The 14,172-nt window shown below is 34.2% G+C and overlaps 1 protein-coding gene across 1 annotated transcript; it reads right to left on the bottom strand.

Moving 5' to 3' along the window:
- Positions 1 to 1,661: 1,661 nt before the first annotated feature.
- On the bottom strand, positions 1,662 to 7,348 carry LOC136037404 (neurofilament medium polypeptide-like). Its single transcript, XM_065720156.1, has 2 exons — positions 6,944 to 7,348; positions 1,662 to 3,190 (listed from the first exon to the last, which is right to left on the bottom strand). The coding sequence occupies exons 1-2, from the start codon at positions 7,088 to 7,090 to the stop codon at positions 2,420 to 2,422; spliced, it is 918 nt and encodes a 305-aa protein (XP_065576228.1). The 5' UTR covers positions 7,091 to 7,348; the 3' UTR covers positions 1,662 to 2,419.
- Between the last annotated feature and the right edge of the window lie 6,824 nt (positions 7,349 to 14,172).

The raw sequence follows: 14,172 nt of genomic DNA, 5'->3' as shown, positions 1-14,172 counted from the left end.
AAAGTAATCCTGTCATAGCGACAAAAAGAACAAGATTGAACAAATTTTGCGAGACTAGATGGGTGGAGAAATTAAGAGCAATCATTTCGTTTAAAGAGATGTTTATTATTATCTGTAAGACTATGAGAGAAGTTCAAGAACATCCTGATTCAGATTCTGAATAGTCAAGCTAAGCTTATTCTTTGCTATCTATTATTGAAAGATGCAGTTTTGTTGCAACTAGGGGAACTGTCACTAAAGTTTTTAGTCTGACACACAATTTGTCGAAATCTTTGCAATAAGAAACTATAGATCTCATATACTTTCTGAAACACTCTGAAGATATTAAGAGGAAGGTAAAGAGTAAAGCTACGTTTCCTCCACTTTTTACTGAAGTAACTGAACTTAGTCAAGATGTTGAAAATTAGCATCAGACTGCCCAGATGAGCTCCAAGACAAACGTATAGGGATAATTACGTAACAGAGAATCCTGAGGTATATTGTTGACTTCCTGTGTTTATCCCATTTATGGACTACTTTCTGCAGCAGCTACATCAGTGATTCCTTAGTCACAGGAAATTGCTGAGTTAGCTCTGTAGAGAATGTAGATACAGTCGGGAAACTTGGCACCAAAACGTTATATGACGTGCTTAAAAGAATGTGATAAGAACATTTCCCCCAAAATACGTCTATTTTGAAGATTTCTGTAACCATTCCCGTTCCTACGGCTACGTGAGAGCGTTCTTTTTCTAACCTGACACAAGCAAAATCTTTTACCAAGATTGGAACGGCTTAATCGATTAGCCTTATTATCCATACATAGGGATGTACCAGTCAATGCAGAAAACGCTTTGGATAAACTAGCCCACAGAAAAATTGTCTCAATAAAGAACATATCTTATATTCCAAAAACTTTATTTATCCTTTTTAACCAGTACTATAATCCACTGGTCAATTTATCCAAATCCCTCCGAAATTTATCGCTGGGTTCACCCCTAATCTTGCCCCCTGTAAGCATAGAATAGGTGCCAGCAAAGCTTTAAAGTATATCAACTACTAAAACTGCCAAAAATACTTTCCTCCCAGCTCCATTTGGTGGATTTACTTTCCAGTGTGTCCCTACACTCAACTGGAATGTAAAACTGCTTGTGATTTAAGGATATTTTAACTCATCAATTTAAATTTACCTTGAAGTAGCCAAGTTCTGAATGGCAAAGTGAAACCACTACTCGATTTTGTCTCGCAATACATCTATTGGAAGATATTAGTTTCGAACTCAGACCTCTGGTTCTTGGAACGTGATTCTTTTCTTCTTGTCTGAATTAATTTTAATAAATTCACATCGTCATAGTATAGCTAAAGTTTTTAAAATGGTCTGTAATGGTTAGCTAAGAATAATACAGCAAAAAAAGCAGACTAATTTCCCATCTTTTGTGATTTTCATCATATTTTTGACTCCAAAATTTGAATTTGGCCTTCCAAGGCTTGTAGTATTAATTTTTTGAATATCTTGTCCTTATCCTTAACATGTGAATATTAGAAGAATATAAAGGAGACGTGAGTAACTACGCAGTCAATAAGGGTCTGAAATTTGTCTAATCATTATGGAGATTAATCTCAAGCTGATTGAAATTAATGAACAATCTTTGAATAAGTCCCTACACTTAGATAAAAGTAAAAAATTAAGAAGAAAATGTATTGTAGACTACATTACACAATAGCAACACCAATCATTGACACACAGTGAAACAACTTTTTTTTTTATTGAGAATACACATTTCTTCTTGTTAGGTTGCACATGTATATTTAACCATTATCTAGTATGTTGTCCTCTTTAATATAATAGTAAGTCTATCCTTGGGGTTTACTGAAATTATTCTAGAAGTCTCCAAAAGACTTCATAAATTTGAATTTGGCTGAAATACAACTAGAAATGTATTTCCCTCCAGGGTCCTTTGATTTTGAAAATACATTGCCCCCCTCCCCCCCATTCTCGTGAATTGGCAATGGGGACTATTTAGTCTTTTTTCTTCGATAAAAATTCCTAAAGCAGATTTTTATTCCCAAACAAATATATGAGGGGAGGGGGGAATTACCCCCTTTCCGTTGACTGTGTTATTTTCTAGGCTGCCGATTAATGAACAAAAGGCTTAATTTTATTCTTTCTGTAGTGTCCTATCAGAAACTTTTATACAATCAGTAATTGTTAAAAGAAAAACAACAACTCAACAATTCTATTTTTTTGGTTATTCCAAAAATAAGTCTTTTAGAATTAGTAATCTAAAATATATTCGCGTATTTAATCCAATTTTGTATCCGAAGTAAACCCCTCCTTAAAAAGTATTAAGTTCAAAGAGCTACCATTTAATTAAGAAAGACCACACTCATTAAAAAAGAAGCAAATTACTGTCCTGTGCTGTAATGGAGCTGTTGAAACCTTTTAACTCGCAGCTCCTTTCCCCTTAGCAGCACCGTTTGCAGCCTGAGGGGTTGCAGTCGCCCCTTTCTTCACCCCTTTTACAGATGCTGGCGCTGGCTTATTAACAACTGCTGCTTTTTTTGCTTGAGGCTGTACCGTTTTTGAAGCAGGTCCTGGCTTTTTAGTCCCTACGCTAGGGGCTACTTTGGCTGGAGTCTTTACAGGTCCTTTTGCAGCTGGCAAATTTTTAGCAGTCTTTGGGCCAGGTTTCGGTTTTGCAGCTGTAGGCTTACTTGTTTTCTCTTCTTTGGATTCATCACTTGTTTTTTCTTCTACTTTAGGTTGAGATGTTTCTGACTCTGTTTCGGCAATTGGAGTGCCCGAATCGGAGGCTGTCTCTTCATTTCCAGTTTTTACCAGGTTAGATTTTTCTTTCTTAGTCACTTCCACGACTGGGATCTCTTCTTTCGCCTTGACTTCCTGATTTAACCCTTCTTCCACTTTTCCCGAATCAGCTCCCTTATTTTGACTAGAATCCATCTCCTCCTTCTTTATACTAGTCGTTTCCGCGCCTGGAATATCTTCTTTCATCTCGACTTTCTGTATTTTTGGATTTACCCCTTCCTCTTCTTTTTCCGAATCAGTTCTATCTCTTTTTCGGCTAGACTCTACCTCCTCCTTCTCCTCACTACGGGCTTCTTGAGAATTATATTCATCGTTATCAGTTTCATCACGTTTTTTGGTACCTCGACGCTTCCAGTTGCCATCATCATCACTTCCATCATCATCACCCTAAAAAAAATTATTATCTATTAAGTTTTATAAACATTTACAAAAATTATAACCAGCCTAAATGTATTTTAAGTATTGATACAATTAATTTAACTAGTTAACACAATTGATTACCGTAGCTTGATTAGCGTTCACCCTAATATCATGGTTGCAGCAAAAGCAACCAATTAAAGAACGAGTCACGGCTCATAGTAACAAAAAATTTCAAACACATTAAAAAAAGAAGAAAAAATTTCAGGATTTGTAGTTAAATTCAGGAATGGTAACTACTATTTAGAATGGTCATAATAGTAGCCGAAATTGTTGTTTTGACAACACAATTATGAGAATTTCGAAAAAAAGCAAAAAATCCAAGGGTGTACCCAAGATTTTTTTTTTGTGGGGGGAGGGTTGCTAAAAAACTAAAAATGCATCAACAATTTGTCCATGTACATTTTTTTTACATTTCAACGGGTTAGACATTTTTTTCAACAACCTACCTCTACTCCCTCTCCCTCTAGAGGGTCCTGACTTGTAATGACTTTTAAAATATGTGTGTTATAAAATTGAAACCTTGCAAAATAGATCTTCTGCTTAAATGAAGTACAACAAAATTGTTTTCAGCTTCACAACTTTACTCAATCCAATTTATAAGGTTTTAAAGATATGTAAATACATTTCCTAAATTTTGAAAAAAACAACAACATTGATATGGCTCAGAATTCTACTCAAATAACAGGGAAATTTCAACGGGTCAGGCATTTTTTGGGGGGAGAGGGTCAAATTCTGGGATCCCCTTCCCCAGTTACGGCCTTGAAGAAACCCCCAGAAAATGGCGTCGGATTAAAAGGAAAATATGCGCCAAGAATCTCCATTGCCAAAGATTCTGAAATCTCCATTGCTTAAAACTGAAAGCCCCCACCTTGAACAAAAGAAAGTATTTGTAATATAATTCTTTTTCAGTAAAGCACCAATGACGCAGTAGTTTTCAGACTTTAACAGTTAGGGAAGGAGACAGTAGCCAAACTCTTATTTGTGCGGTTTTTTGTTTGTTTTAAGTTTGATTATAATATTCAATTTAGTTTTATTTTATCATTTCAAGATTTATTTATTCATTTATACTAGTACCTGTTGTGTGTTTGCTATGATTGTTTATTTAATTTCTGTTCGTTTTGGGTTTCATTTACAAGTAATTTCTGATCGTTTTGAGTTTGAATTATTATAGACATTTATTTCTACTGGACATAAGTAATATGGCTCTTTACTTTTCCCTGAAAACTTCTGTTTCGGAAAGTTTTTTATTTGATAAAAAGAAAACACCCACACTACTATAAAATAGCAAATAGCTTGTGAATATGCTGAAAATAGGAATATTGTGAATAAAGCAAACTTAAAACATCGCCACTTTCAAAACTCAGATAGGGAAAAATGAAGAGAAAAAAAAAGGAAAGAGAAAAAATGAAGATTAGGACTGGCAGAATTTGTTTCAAAGGATACTGTTGGAATTTTACAAAAACAAACAGAGTGAATGACATTAAAACAGATAAAAATCCAAAATTGGCAAAAAACCCAGAATATATTGAAGACCAAGGTTTCAAGGTTCAATCGGGTTTAATTAATTAACGAGTTGGATATTTTTTTTTTGGGGGGGGGAGCGGTTCAAACCTTGTAGCCCCCACCCCCTTGGATATGGTCCTGGTCAATAAGCCGTAACTACAACTGCCTATTCTTTGTGTTAACCAATCTTAATATTATTCCTTAAGAAAAACCACTTGGCTTCTTAGAAAACATTTGAAGATGATTTAGGAAACGTAACAACTATCTCGGTTAATAGTAACAGTAAACGTTAATTGCAAAAATAATTATAGGAGTTTAGCCTTTTAATTGGCGTCCCCAATTGCCTTCAAATGGCTTACTGATCTGGAAGACTATCTGAATTGCCCTTACTCTATGCCTATCTACCTTACGTCTGCCCGAGGATGGATGATAGACTATCTATTAACAAGTGAAATGACATCATTTTTATACAGTTCTGAAAAAGCCATGCCAAGTTTACCTCTCCATGAGGCTGTCTTGGCTTCATCATCAGCAGATGATCTATCAAGATGATATCAGCAGATTATCTTTTTAAATAATTTAATTATATATCACACACAGGAAAATGCTTTCGGCTTTTTCTTCGTAAGAATCTAGCAAAGAAGATACTAAAGAAAGTCAATTAGCTATTAAAGAAAGCTACTTAACTAGCTACTTAAGATACTAAAGAAAGTCAAATCATAAATATAGGACATCATACCCAAGAAGCAGAATCACAAATATAGGACATCATACCCCAGAAAAGTGAAGTTCAAAAGATACGTTTTTTATATCGCCTTTTCTCAAAAGACATGTGCATTGTATTGTCCTGTATGTGAAGAAGCAGCTAATTGTCAGTTATATTATATTTTTAATATTATGGTTAGCTACAAAATGGAATATATATCGTAATTTTGTTCAAAGTAAGCCCTTAAAACAGCTCCTTACTATGTTCTACTCTCATTTTTTTATGGTGAGAGATGGCTGTTTAGAAATTGCATAGTGTTTCGTCGGTTTTTTTTTCTTTGCGTATTTCTTTAATTTTGAATGATTAGTTATCATTTATTCGTTGTAGTTTTGCTGCTGAACAGGGACACTGAGCAGCATATTATTGATTGTAAGTGCAATTTTAGTTTTTTTTTTATGAAATAAACACATGCCTACCTACCTACCTACCTAGTGCCCTACTAGCAGTGGAGAAAAAGAAAGAAGAAACATCACTACTACCCGTGCAAAACGCGATTCTCCTTGTTGTTCAAGCCAGGGGACTGCAAGTTTCTTGTATACGGTTTTGGACCATGGCAATTCCAACGGTATTCATTTTATTTCGGCTTGACACTATTTTTTAGGGGTTTTAGAATATCTTGAAATTCCCATAAATTTGTTTTCAAAATATTACTTCATAATAAAGACCAATCGCGATAATAGTTACCATTTCTGAATCAACTACAAATTGCAATTCTCACTATAAATGGACATTACTTTTTTTTGCGATGCGTATACTACTCTCGCTTTTACGCTGCATTCCTTTTGGCAATATAAAAATAAACTTCAGATTTGGAAAATTTTGCGTATACTACTTCCACTTTTATGCTACATTCGCAAATAAATAAATTTCAGATTTGGAATATTACTAAACTGGTCTTAAAAATATCTATTTATTTCTTGAAAAACTCGTCAATCCGAAAAACATCAAGACAGTTGATTGACAGGATACACGAGAAAAAAAAAGAGGAAAAAAAATAAATAAAAGGAAAAAATAAATTTTTTATTTTTTGTAGCTTAATTACAATTATTTACGAACAAGATTATTTTAGTTGAAATCATTGAAATTAAAATTCAATCACATTTCAAATATTTTTCCAGTTTTAACCACAATTAGGCTCATTTTAAATATAATTATATAATTTTTACATTTTCACCACAATCACAATGTCATCAAACATTTTAAGCAGAATTCAGTTATGATAGAAACCATATCACTATTATTTACAGTTACAACAATTTAAGTAAAGGTCAAGGTGGTTGGTTTACTACTAATACCTCACCGCAGCACCAAGCCACCTGAGGCCAGCACAGCTACGCACGCTCCTCCTCCATCCCAATCTATTCAAAGCCTCCCTCTTTACACCTCCCAGGAAGTTCGGTTTCCTTTAAATCTTTCTTTAGGACATCCTCCCAAAATTAACAAAAACATACATCTTTTTTTTCAGCAGTCTTCTCTTCCTCTTGGTCCTCCTTCTCTCCTTCTTCTTCCTCCTCAACCTTGATATCATTCCTGACAGCAATTGCATACCCATAGTGATCGTGGTGACCTTCTGTTCTACAGTGGCGATCATAAACCATCTCTACATGGCTAAAATAGAGATTACAAACGTTGCAATGATAAATAGTTCTTCCTTTAGGGGCCAATTTTGGCAAGATTTTATCATCTTTGGCCTTAGCCTGATCACCTTTTGATTCATCTTCTTCTGTAGGATTAGCTGGATCATATTCTTCAACTTCTACGACCTCAACTTCTGCCTTTTCAGCTTCTTGGGGTGTTTTTGGAACAAGGTCATCCCCTTCGAATTCATAGAGTTTCTGGAAAGAGTTAAGGTTTCAATATAAACACACAAAATATTTTTTTGTAGACCATGGGTGCGTTGCAAAGCTTAATTGTCGTTAATGGGAACTAATTATAGTAATATACTAGACAACGGGCTTTTAATCTATCTTGGGCTTTTATCAATCGTGGGGTCGAGATAGAGTATGAATTTTTCACGGATGGGCCCAAATAACTACACCCTGACAAGGTCTTTTGAAGTATCCACCGATTTCCACTTCACAGGAAAATGCAATTTACAGTCATATGTACACATGGATGTGCTATAGATAGATAGATCTACCCACACGAAAGCACAATTGGGCCATGGTAACATACACAAAACAAGCGAAAAAAAAACCCAACAAAACATAGACTGAAAAGACACTGAAACTAATTATTTAAGAAAATCACCACGAAACCTCGTACCTACCCGGACGATCTTTCCAATATTATTTATGTTTAAGTAACACCTACTTCTTAAGATTTTCGAAATCCAACCTTTGAATTTTCAAAATCCAATGTTTATATAATGTTGTAAACATGCCCTTTGTAGGATTCAAGAACCCCCAGCCCTTACAATCTGCAGTAGTGAAGTTGGGGGGTGGGTGGGTGAAACTTTCAGGAGTGGGTTCTGAGCATAATTTACAACCTGAAAAGGTTTATTGAAGTATTTACCTCTATCCCTTCCAACGGGCACTGACTAAAATGAACTTGCATAAACTGTATGGTATAAATATGAAATTTTAAGAAACAGATTTACAGCACAAACAAGACACCAAGAAAACATCTCTAGCCTTGATAAATTTGATAAATCCAGATTTATAAGATATTTCAATTCCGTACAATTATGTTTACAAAACCAAAAGACAAAGGAAAAAACAAAAAGGAAACAAGTCAAAGGAAAACAGACTCAAAACAAAATTAAGACAAAACTAACCAAGGCGAAGACTGTACAATTTCATATGCCATGTAAATGGGGAAAAGCAGAGATAAGAGCTTAAAAAACACACATTTACAGGGAATAATTTAAGCATAGAATTCCCGGAAGCTTCATTAATCTAACAACTGTTTTCCCAGATAGTGTAGAGCCCCTCATATAGAATTTTACCTTAATTATTTGCTAGTATGAGGGGACTGAGCTACACTCGGTGAAAAGGGAGACTTCTTTTCTCTTTCACAAAACGATTTTGATTTAATTTTGTTCGGCAAACCTTTTTGCCGATTTATACCAACAAATTAAATTAAAAAAAACAAGTTTTTTTAAATTAAACTAAGGAGTGACATTAAAACTTAAAACGAACAGAAATTACTCCGTATATGAAAGGGGCTTTTCCTCCTCAACGTCTCGCTCTTTACGCTAAAGTTTGACTCTTTCTCTTAACTCTACTTTTTAAAACAGTAAAAGACTTTAGCGTAAATAGCAGGGCGTTGAGGAGAAAAAATCCCTTTCATATACGGAGTAATTCCTGTTCATTTTAAGTTTTAATGTCGCTCCTTAGTTTCATTAAAAAAAAACTTGTTTTTTTTATATTTAATTTCTGGGCGTTTTTGAATTAATGCATGTTTTAATCTTGGCTCTCCGCACATAAATAATTAAAACGAAATTTGCATATTATTATTTTTTCTTTTGGCTAAATGGCTTTCTCATAGTTTTAATCGGAAGATTTTGAGAAAAAAAAGCGAGGGAGGAGGCCTAGTTGCCCTCCAATTTTTTGATTGCTGAAAAAGGCAACTAGAACTTTTGATTTTTTACGAACGTTTTCATTAGCAAAAAATATGCGTAACTTACAAATTAACTTACGTAACGAACTTCTATATTCATATGTTTTTATTGCGTTTATGAGGGGATTCACCCCTCGTCGATACCTCGCTCTTTACACTAAAGCTTAAATTTTGTCCCTAAATTAAATATTGGTATCAAAATTCTATTTTTTAGAGTTTCGGTTACTATTGAGCCGGATCGCTCCTTACTACAGTTCGTTACCACGAACTGTTTGATTATATCGACAATCCAACTAAACTGTAATATTGAATTTACAAGAAGAATGTTTTCCAAAGTTAAGGCCCCAAACGAATTTTCACAAAGTCGTGACCGATCTAGATAGCTTTTTCTCACCAGAAAATGGTGGTATGCAAATTTTCAAAAAAAAAACAAAAAAATCAAACTATAGTGTCATTTGTGATAAAAATTTACAAATAAAAAACAAGTGTACAATTATTGGTCGTTTAATAAGATAAGATTATTTTGTTTGCTTCTGAACTGTCACGATTAGCTTCAAGAATTAAATAGTCTGATTTTATATATTCTTTTTTTCCATGGCATATTTTTTCACCTTTCCTGTTTTTGTGTTTTCCAACCTTCTAGGTCATATAGGTGACATAGTTTTTTTTTTCGCTCACCTTTTCCTCTGTTATGTTTTCCAACCTATTATTGATTCATATAGATAAAGCCTTTTTTTTAGGGTTTTCCAGGTAACTATTCTCTTTCCCAATAAAAAAAATTCTTGATATGGGCGAATATACACCAATTTTCTAAATTGAAAAATCCGTATCTGATTGTAATGGAATGGGGATAATAATCGGGATGATAAAAAATATCGAGAATTAATGAAAAACCCTCCACACAAAGCCATATCCAGAATTTTTGGTAAGGCAAGGGGTGAAAAAAAAAAAAAAAACAACTTTAAAACAGTACCCAAATTTTTGTCTTATAGGAATTCTTTAGAAAGTAGGACATATAGGAAATTATTGAAAATAATCAGGTAAACCCCCTTACTCCCACCAAATATTACCCTACCTCCATATGCTGTCATGTAGTTTTTGGCAGTAACGGACACACACAAAAAAAAAAAGAACAGGAGGAAAGAATCAGCAAAAATAAGCTAAGAGCAGAGGGCACCAAACAACTTAAGGAGATGTGGCTTTCCTTTAAATATGGGTTATAATTCGGAGTCAACCGATTGTTTATGTTTGAATTTTTTGGACAGACAGCACTATCTGTTGATTAATTAGTTTTGCTTGTTTATGTTCCCGGTGTAATGTGGAAACGGTGCGCGGTGCAATGTGACAAAAATGTCGTATTACTAAAAACGTCATGATTTTGAAACGACAAGAGAAAACTCTTGAAATTTCGCAATTTTCAGGCATTAATAGATCTAAGATAGGTAATGCAATGCAGAGGCAAAAAAAATATCCTATTTTAATGCGATTAACATTTTAAATAAATAAGAAATTCATTCATTTTCAAAGATTGGCAAAAATGTACTTTTAAATATGTAAAATAAATAGAGTTAGCAAAGAAAAAAAATCAATAGAAACCCTACATTTTAACCAAAATCGACAAAGATCTTCTAAATGGGACCAAGGTCAAAATTAAAGCAAAACCAACTCAAAGTATCCAGTATTTTGAGACTCTGGCTGCTGAAAGGAAACTCGATTCTAACGGGAGAAAATGTCGCGCCAGCAGCCGGATTTCCAGTCTACCCCCCCCCCAAAAAAAAATATTTATATTTTATTTCTGAACTATAAGAATCAGAAATACCATCAGACAAGTTGTTAATTTTGACTAAGTGTTATTTAGTTTAATAAACATTGTCCGAATTATTTATATCTAAAGAATTCGTTGAGTTTAATCGTTTCTTTGGTTTTAAAGAATTGACGTCAAAGATAATCCAACAACCTTTCTAAATGTCACGTGATAGAAAACAGTTGTAAATATACTGAGAGGAATATCCCCAAGGGTTGCATTTAATATATTTGTATACGAAACGATACGGAAGGAAATTCAAATTTTTCAATGAAAAATCCAGAGACGGATAACAAGATACAAATACATAATTTTAACCTGTTAATATTAGTTTAAAGTACCAAGGTAATCAAAATTTAATTTTTACCCCCTGGACAAAAAATTAGGTCTATTTATACCTGAAAACTGCAATTTTCTAAGATTTTTCATTTGATTGCTTTAAGGTCATGAAGTTTTTAGCACAGTTCGGGCTTTCTCCTTTTTTTTCTCAGAGAGAGAGAGAGAGGGGTAATTTATTTTAAAAAAACGTAAAAAAAGAATAAATTGCCAAAAAGCTTTATGGTTTGTGCGGTCATTCTTGAAACTACAAAAAAAATTACTTATCAATGGATTCCCCTAAAAAGCAGAAAAAAACAAAAACATGCAGAAAAAAGTCACCACTTGAGACTCTGTACTATACTAGCCAAATGTAACGACACTTTTATGCACTATTTCCCCACTTTATCTATTTATCTATATCTATAAATATATATATATATATATATATATATATATATATATATATATATATATATATATATATATATATATATATATATATATACTAGCTGCTGGGGTGGCGCTTCGCGCCCCCCCAAGCCCCCCCGCGCGCGTAAGTCGTTACGCGCCATTGTACTTGTGTCCCTGTGTCCCATCGGTGAATAGAGATAGATATAAATATATGTTTTTAACTACGTAAAACATGCGAATATACAACATTCTTTGCTGTCCCATTGTCTGTGCATATAAATAGATTGTCAGGTTTACTGACTCTTGAACATGCAACATATAATTGTCCATGGGAAAAACAATCCTTATTCAGATCTATACCTCATTATTCTAATGATGTGTCCCTGTGTCCTGGTCGTCATTTATATTCCCTGTGTCCCGGTGTCCCAGTTTGTAATTTCTCTTTGAGTGTCCCGGTCGTCATTTATATTCCCTGTGTCCCGGTCGTCATTTGTGTCCCAGTGTCCCGGTCTGTAATTTCTATTCGAACAATCCCTGTGTCCCGGTCGTCATTTATATATCCTGCCTGTGCCCCCGGCGTCCCCGTTGTAGTTGTGTCCCTGTGTCCCGGTCGTCATTTATATTCCCTGTGTCCCGGTCGTGATTTGTGTCTGGGTGTCCCAGTGTGTAATTTCTCTTTGAGGTTCCCGGTCGTCACTTATATTCCCTCTGTCTCGGTCGTCATTTGTGTCCCGGTCTGTAATTTCTCTTTGAGTGTTTTTTCTTTTTAGTTTTTTACCTTTTTTCTTTTTTCAGTTTTCTTTTTCTTCTTTATTTTTCAGCGTCACTATGAAGTACATATCGACGAACCTTTGTTTTTTTAACTTAAATCTGGTAGGCACTGATGACCTTATCCAAGTCAAAATCCCAAACCCAATAGGTTCTTCAGTCATTTTACAATTAAACATTTTTCCGTGAACAAATGTCTTAAATACCGTTAATGACGTCACCGTCAAAGCAAAAATGACGACAACTAATTTCATGACGTCAGCCGACACAGAAACATGACGTCACCTGATCCACAGACAGACAACTTATTTTTATATATATAGATATATATATTAGCTGTTGGGGTGGCGCGAAAGCGCCACCCCAACACTTAGTTGGTGGGGGCGCTTCACGTCCCCCAACCCCCCCACGCGCGTAAGTCGTTACGCGCCATATTAGTTACGCGCCATTGTAGTTGTGTCCCTGTGTCCCAGGTTTACCAACTCTTGAACATGCAACATAATAATTGTCCATGGGAAAACAATCCATATTCAGATCTATACCGCATTTTTCTAACGATTGCTCTTGAGCTTTGTTGATGGTGATTGCTAATCGAACATTCCCTGTGTCCCCGTCATCATTTATATATCCCCCTGTGCCCCCGTTGTAGTTGTGTCCCTGTGTCCTGGTCGTCATTTATATTCCCTGTGTCCCGGTCGTCATTTGTGTCCCGGTATCCCAGTCTGTAATCTCTCTTTGAGTGTCCCGGTCGTCATTTATATTCCCTCTGTCTCGGTCGTCATTTGTGTCCCGGTCTGTAATTTCTCTTTGAGTGTCCTGGTCGTCATTTATATTCCCTGTGTCCCGGTCTGTAGTGTCATCTTATAATGACGTCATATACAAAGCCTTATATACTTATAATGACGTCAAATGCAAACCCACAAACAAACAAACATGCATATATACAACTTATTTTTATATATATAGATACAGTTTCTTCTTTAGTTTTTTCTTTTTTTTAGTTTCTTCTTTTTATTGATTTGTTTTCTTCAATTTGTCAATGTTCATTCTAACATTGACACTTGGAAAAATCTTTATACGTGCCAAGCATGCTAAAGCTCCAACAATTTATATTAAACCTCAAAATTTGGGGTATCTGTTTTAAGGTTTTCGAATTACTTTAATCTATTGTCAAAATATATTGAAATATTTGTGCAATTCCCAGTTTTTTTTTAGTTTTTTCTTTTTTTTTAGTTTTTTAGCTTTTTTAGTTTTTTTAGTTTTTTATCTTTTTTATTTTTTTACGTTTTTTCTTTTTAGGTTTTTTTCTTTTTTAATTTTTAATTTTTTTCTTTTTAGTTTTTTTTTTAGTTTTTTACCATTTTTCTTTTTTCGAATTACTTTAATCTATTGTCAAAATATTTCGAAATATTTATGCAATTTCCAGTTTTTACATTTTAGTTTTTCTTTTATATATATAGAAGATATAAAATGGCGTAACAGACATAACAGACAGACAACTTATTTATATATATATATATATATATATATATATATATATATATATATATATATGTATATATAAATTAAGAATACCAAAACAATGGTCCCAAAGCAACCCACGAAAAAGGCCTATCAGTCTCTTGAATTATATCATAAGGAAGGGACTCCCATATAGAAGGAAGAACATGGCGAATCGAAAATGCAGATCTTGTAGACCTTTTAATCGGTTTTGTGATCACATACGAATTCTTTGTCTCATATTCAGGCTCATCTCTCTCAAACACACCAACCAAACATTCAGGTGCATTTTTATGCAATATATCAAACACAAATAAA

The sequence above is a fragment of the Artemia franciscana genome, chromosome 16, assembly GCF_032884065.1.
Source record: "Artemia franciscana chromosome 16, ASM3288406v1, whole genome shotgun sequence".
Lineage (NCBI taxonomy): Eukaryota > Metazoa > Arthropoda > Branchiopoda > Anostraca > Artemiidae > Artemia > Artemia franciscana.
This window is presented reverse-complemented; position numbering and strand designations above follow the sequence as displayed.

What these genes read in the sequence shown, in the direction of transcription:
- LOC136037404 (XM_065720156.1), bottom strand. Translation starts at nt 7,090, where the DNA reads ATGGTTTATGATCGCCACTGTAGAACAGAAGGTCACCACGATCACTAT. An exon ending in AGACTGCTGAAAAAAAAGAT is followed by an intron (nt 3,191 to 6,943) that starts GTATGTTTTTGT and finishes AATTTTTTTTAG; the next exon opens with GGTGATGATGATGGAAGTGA.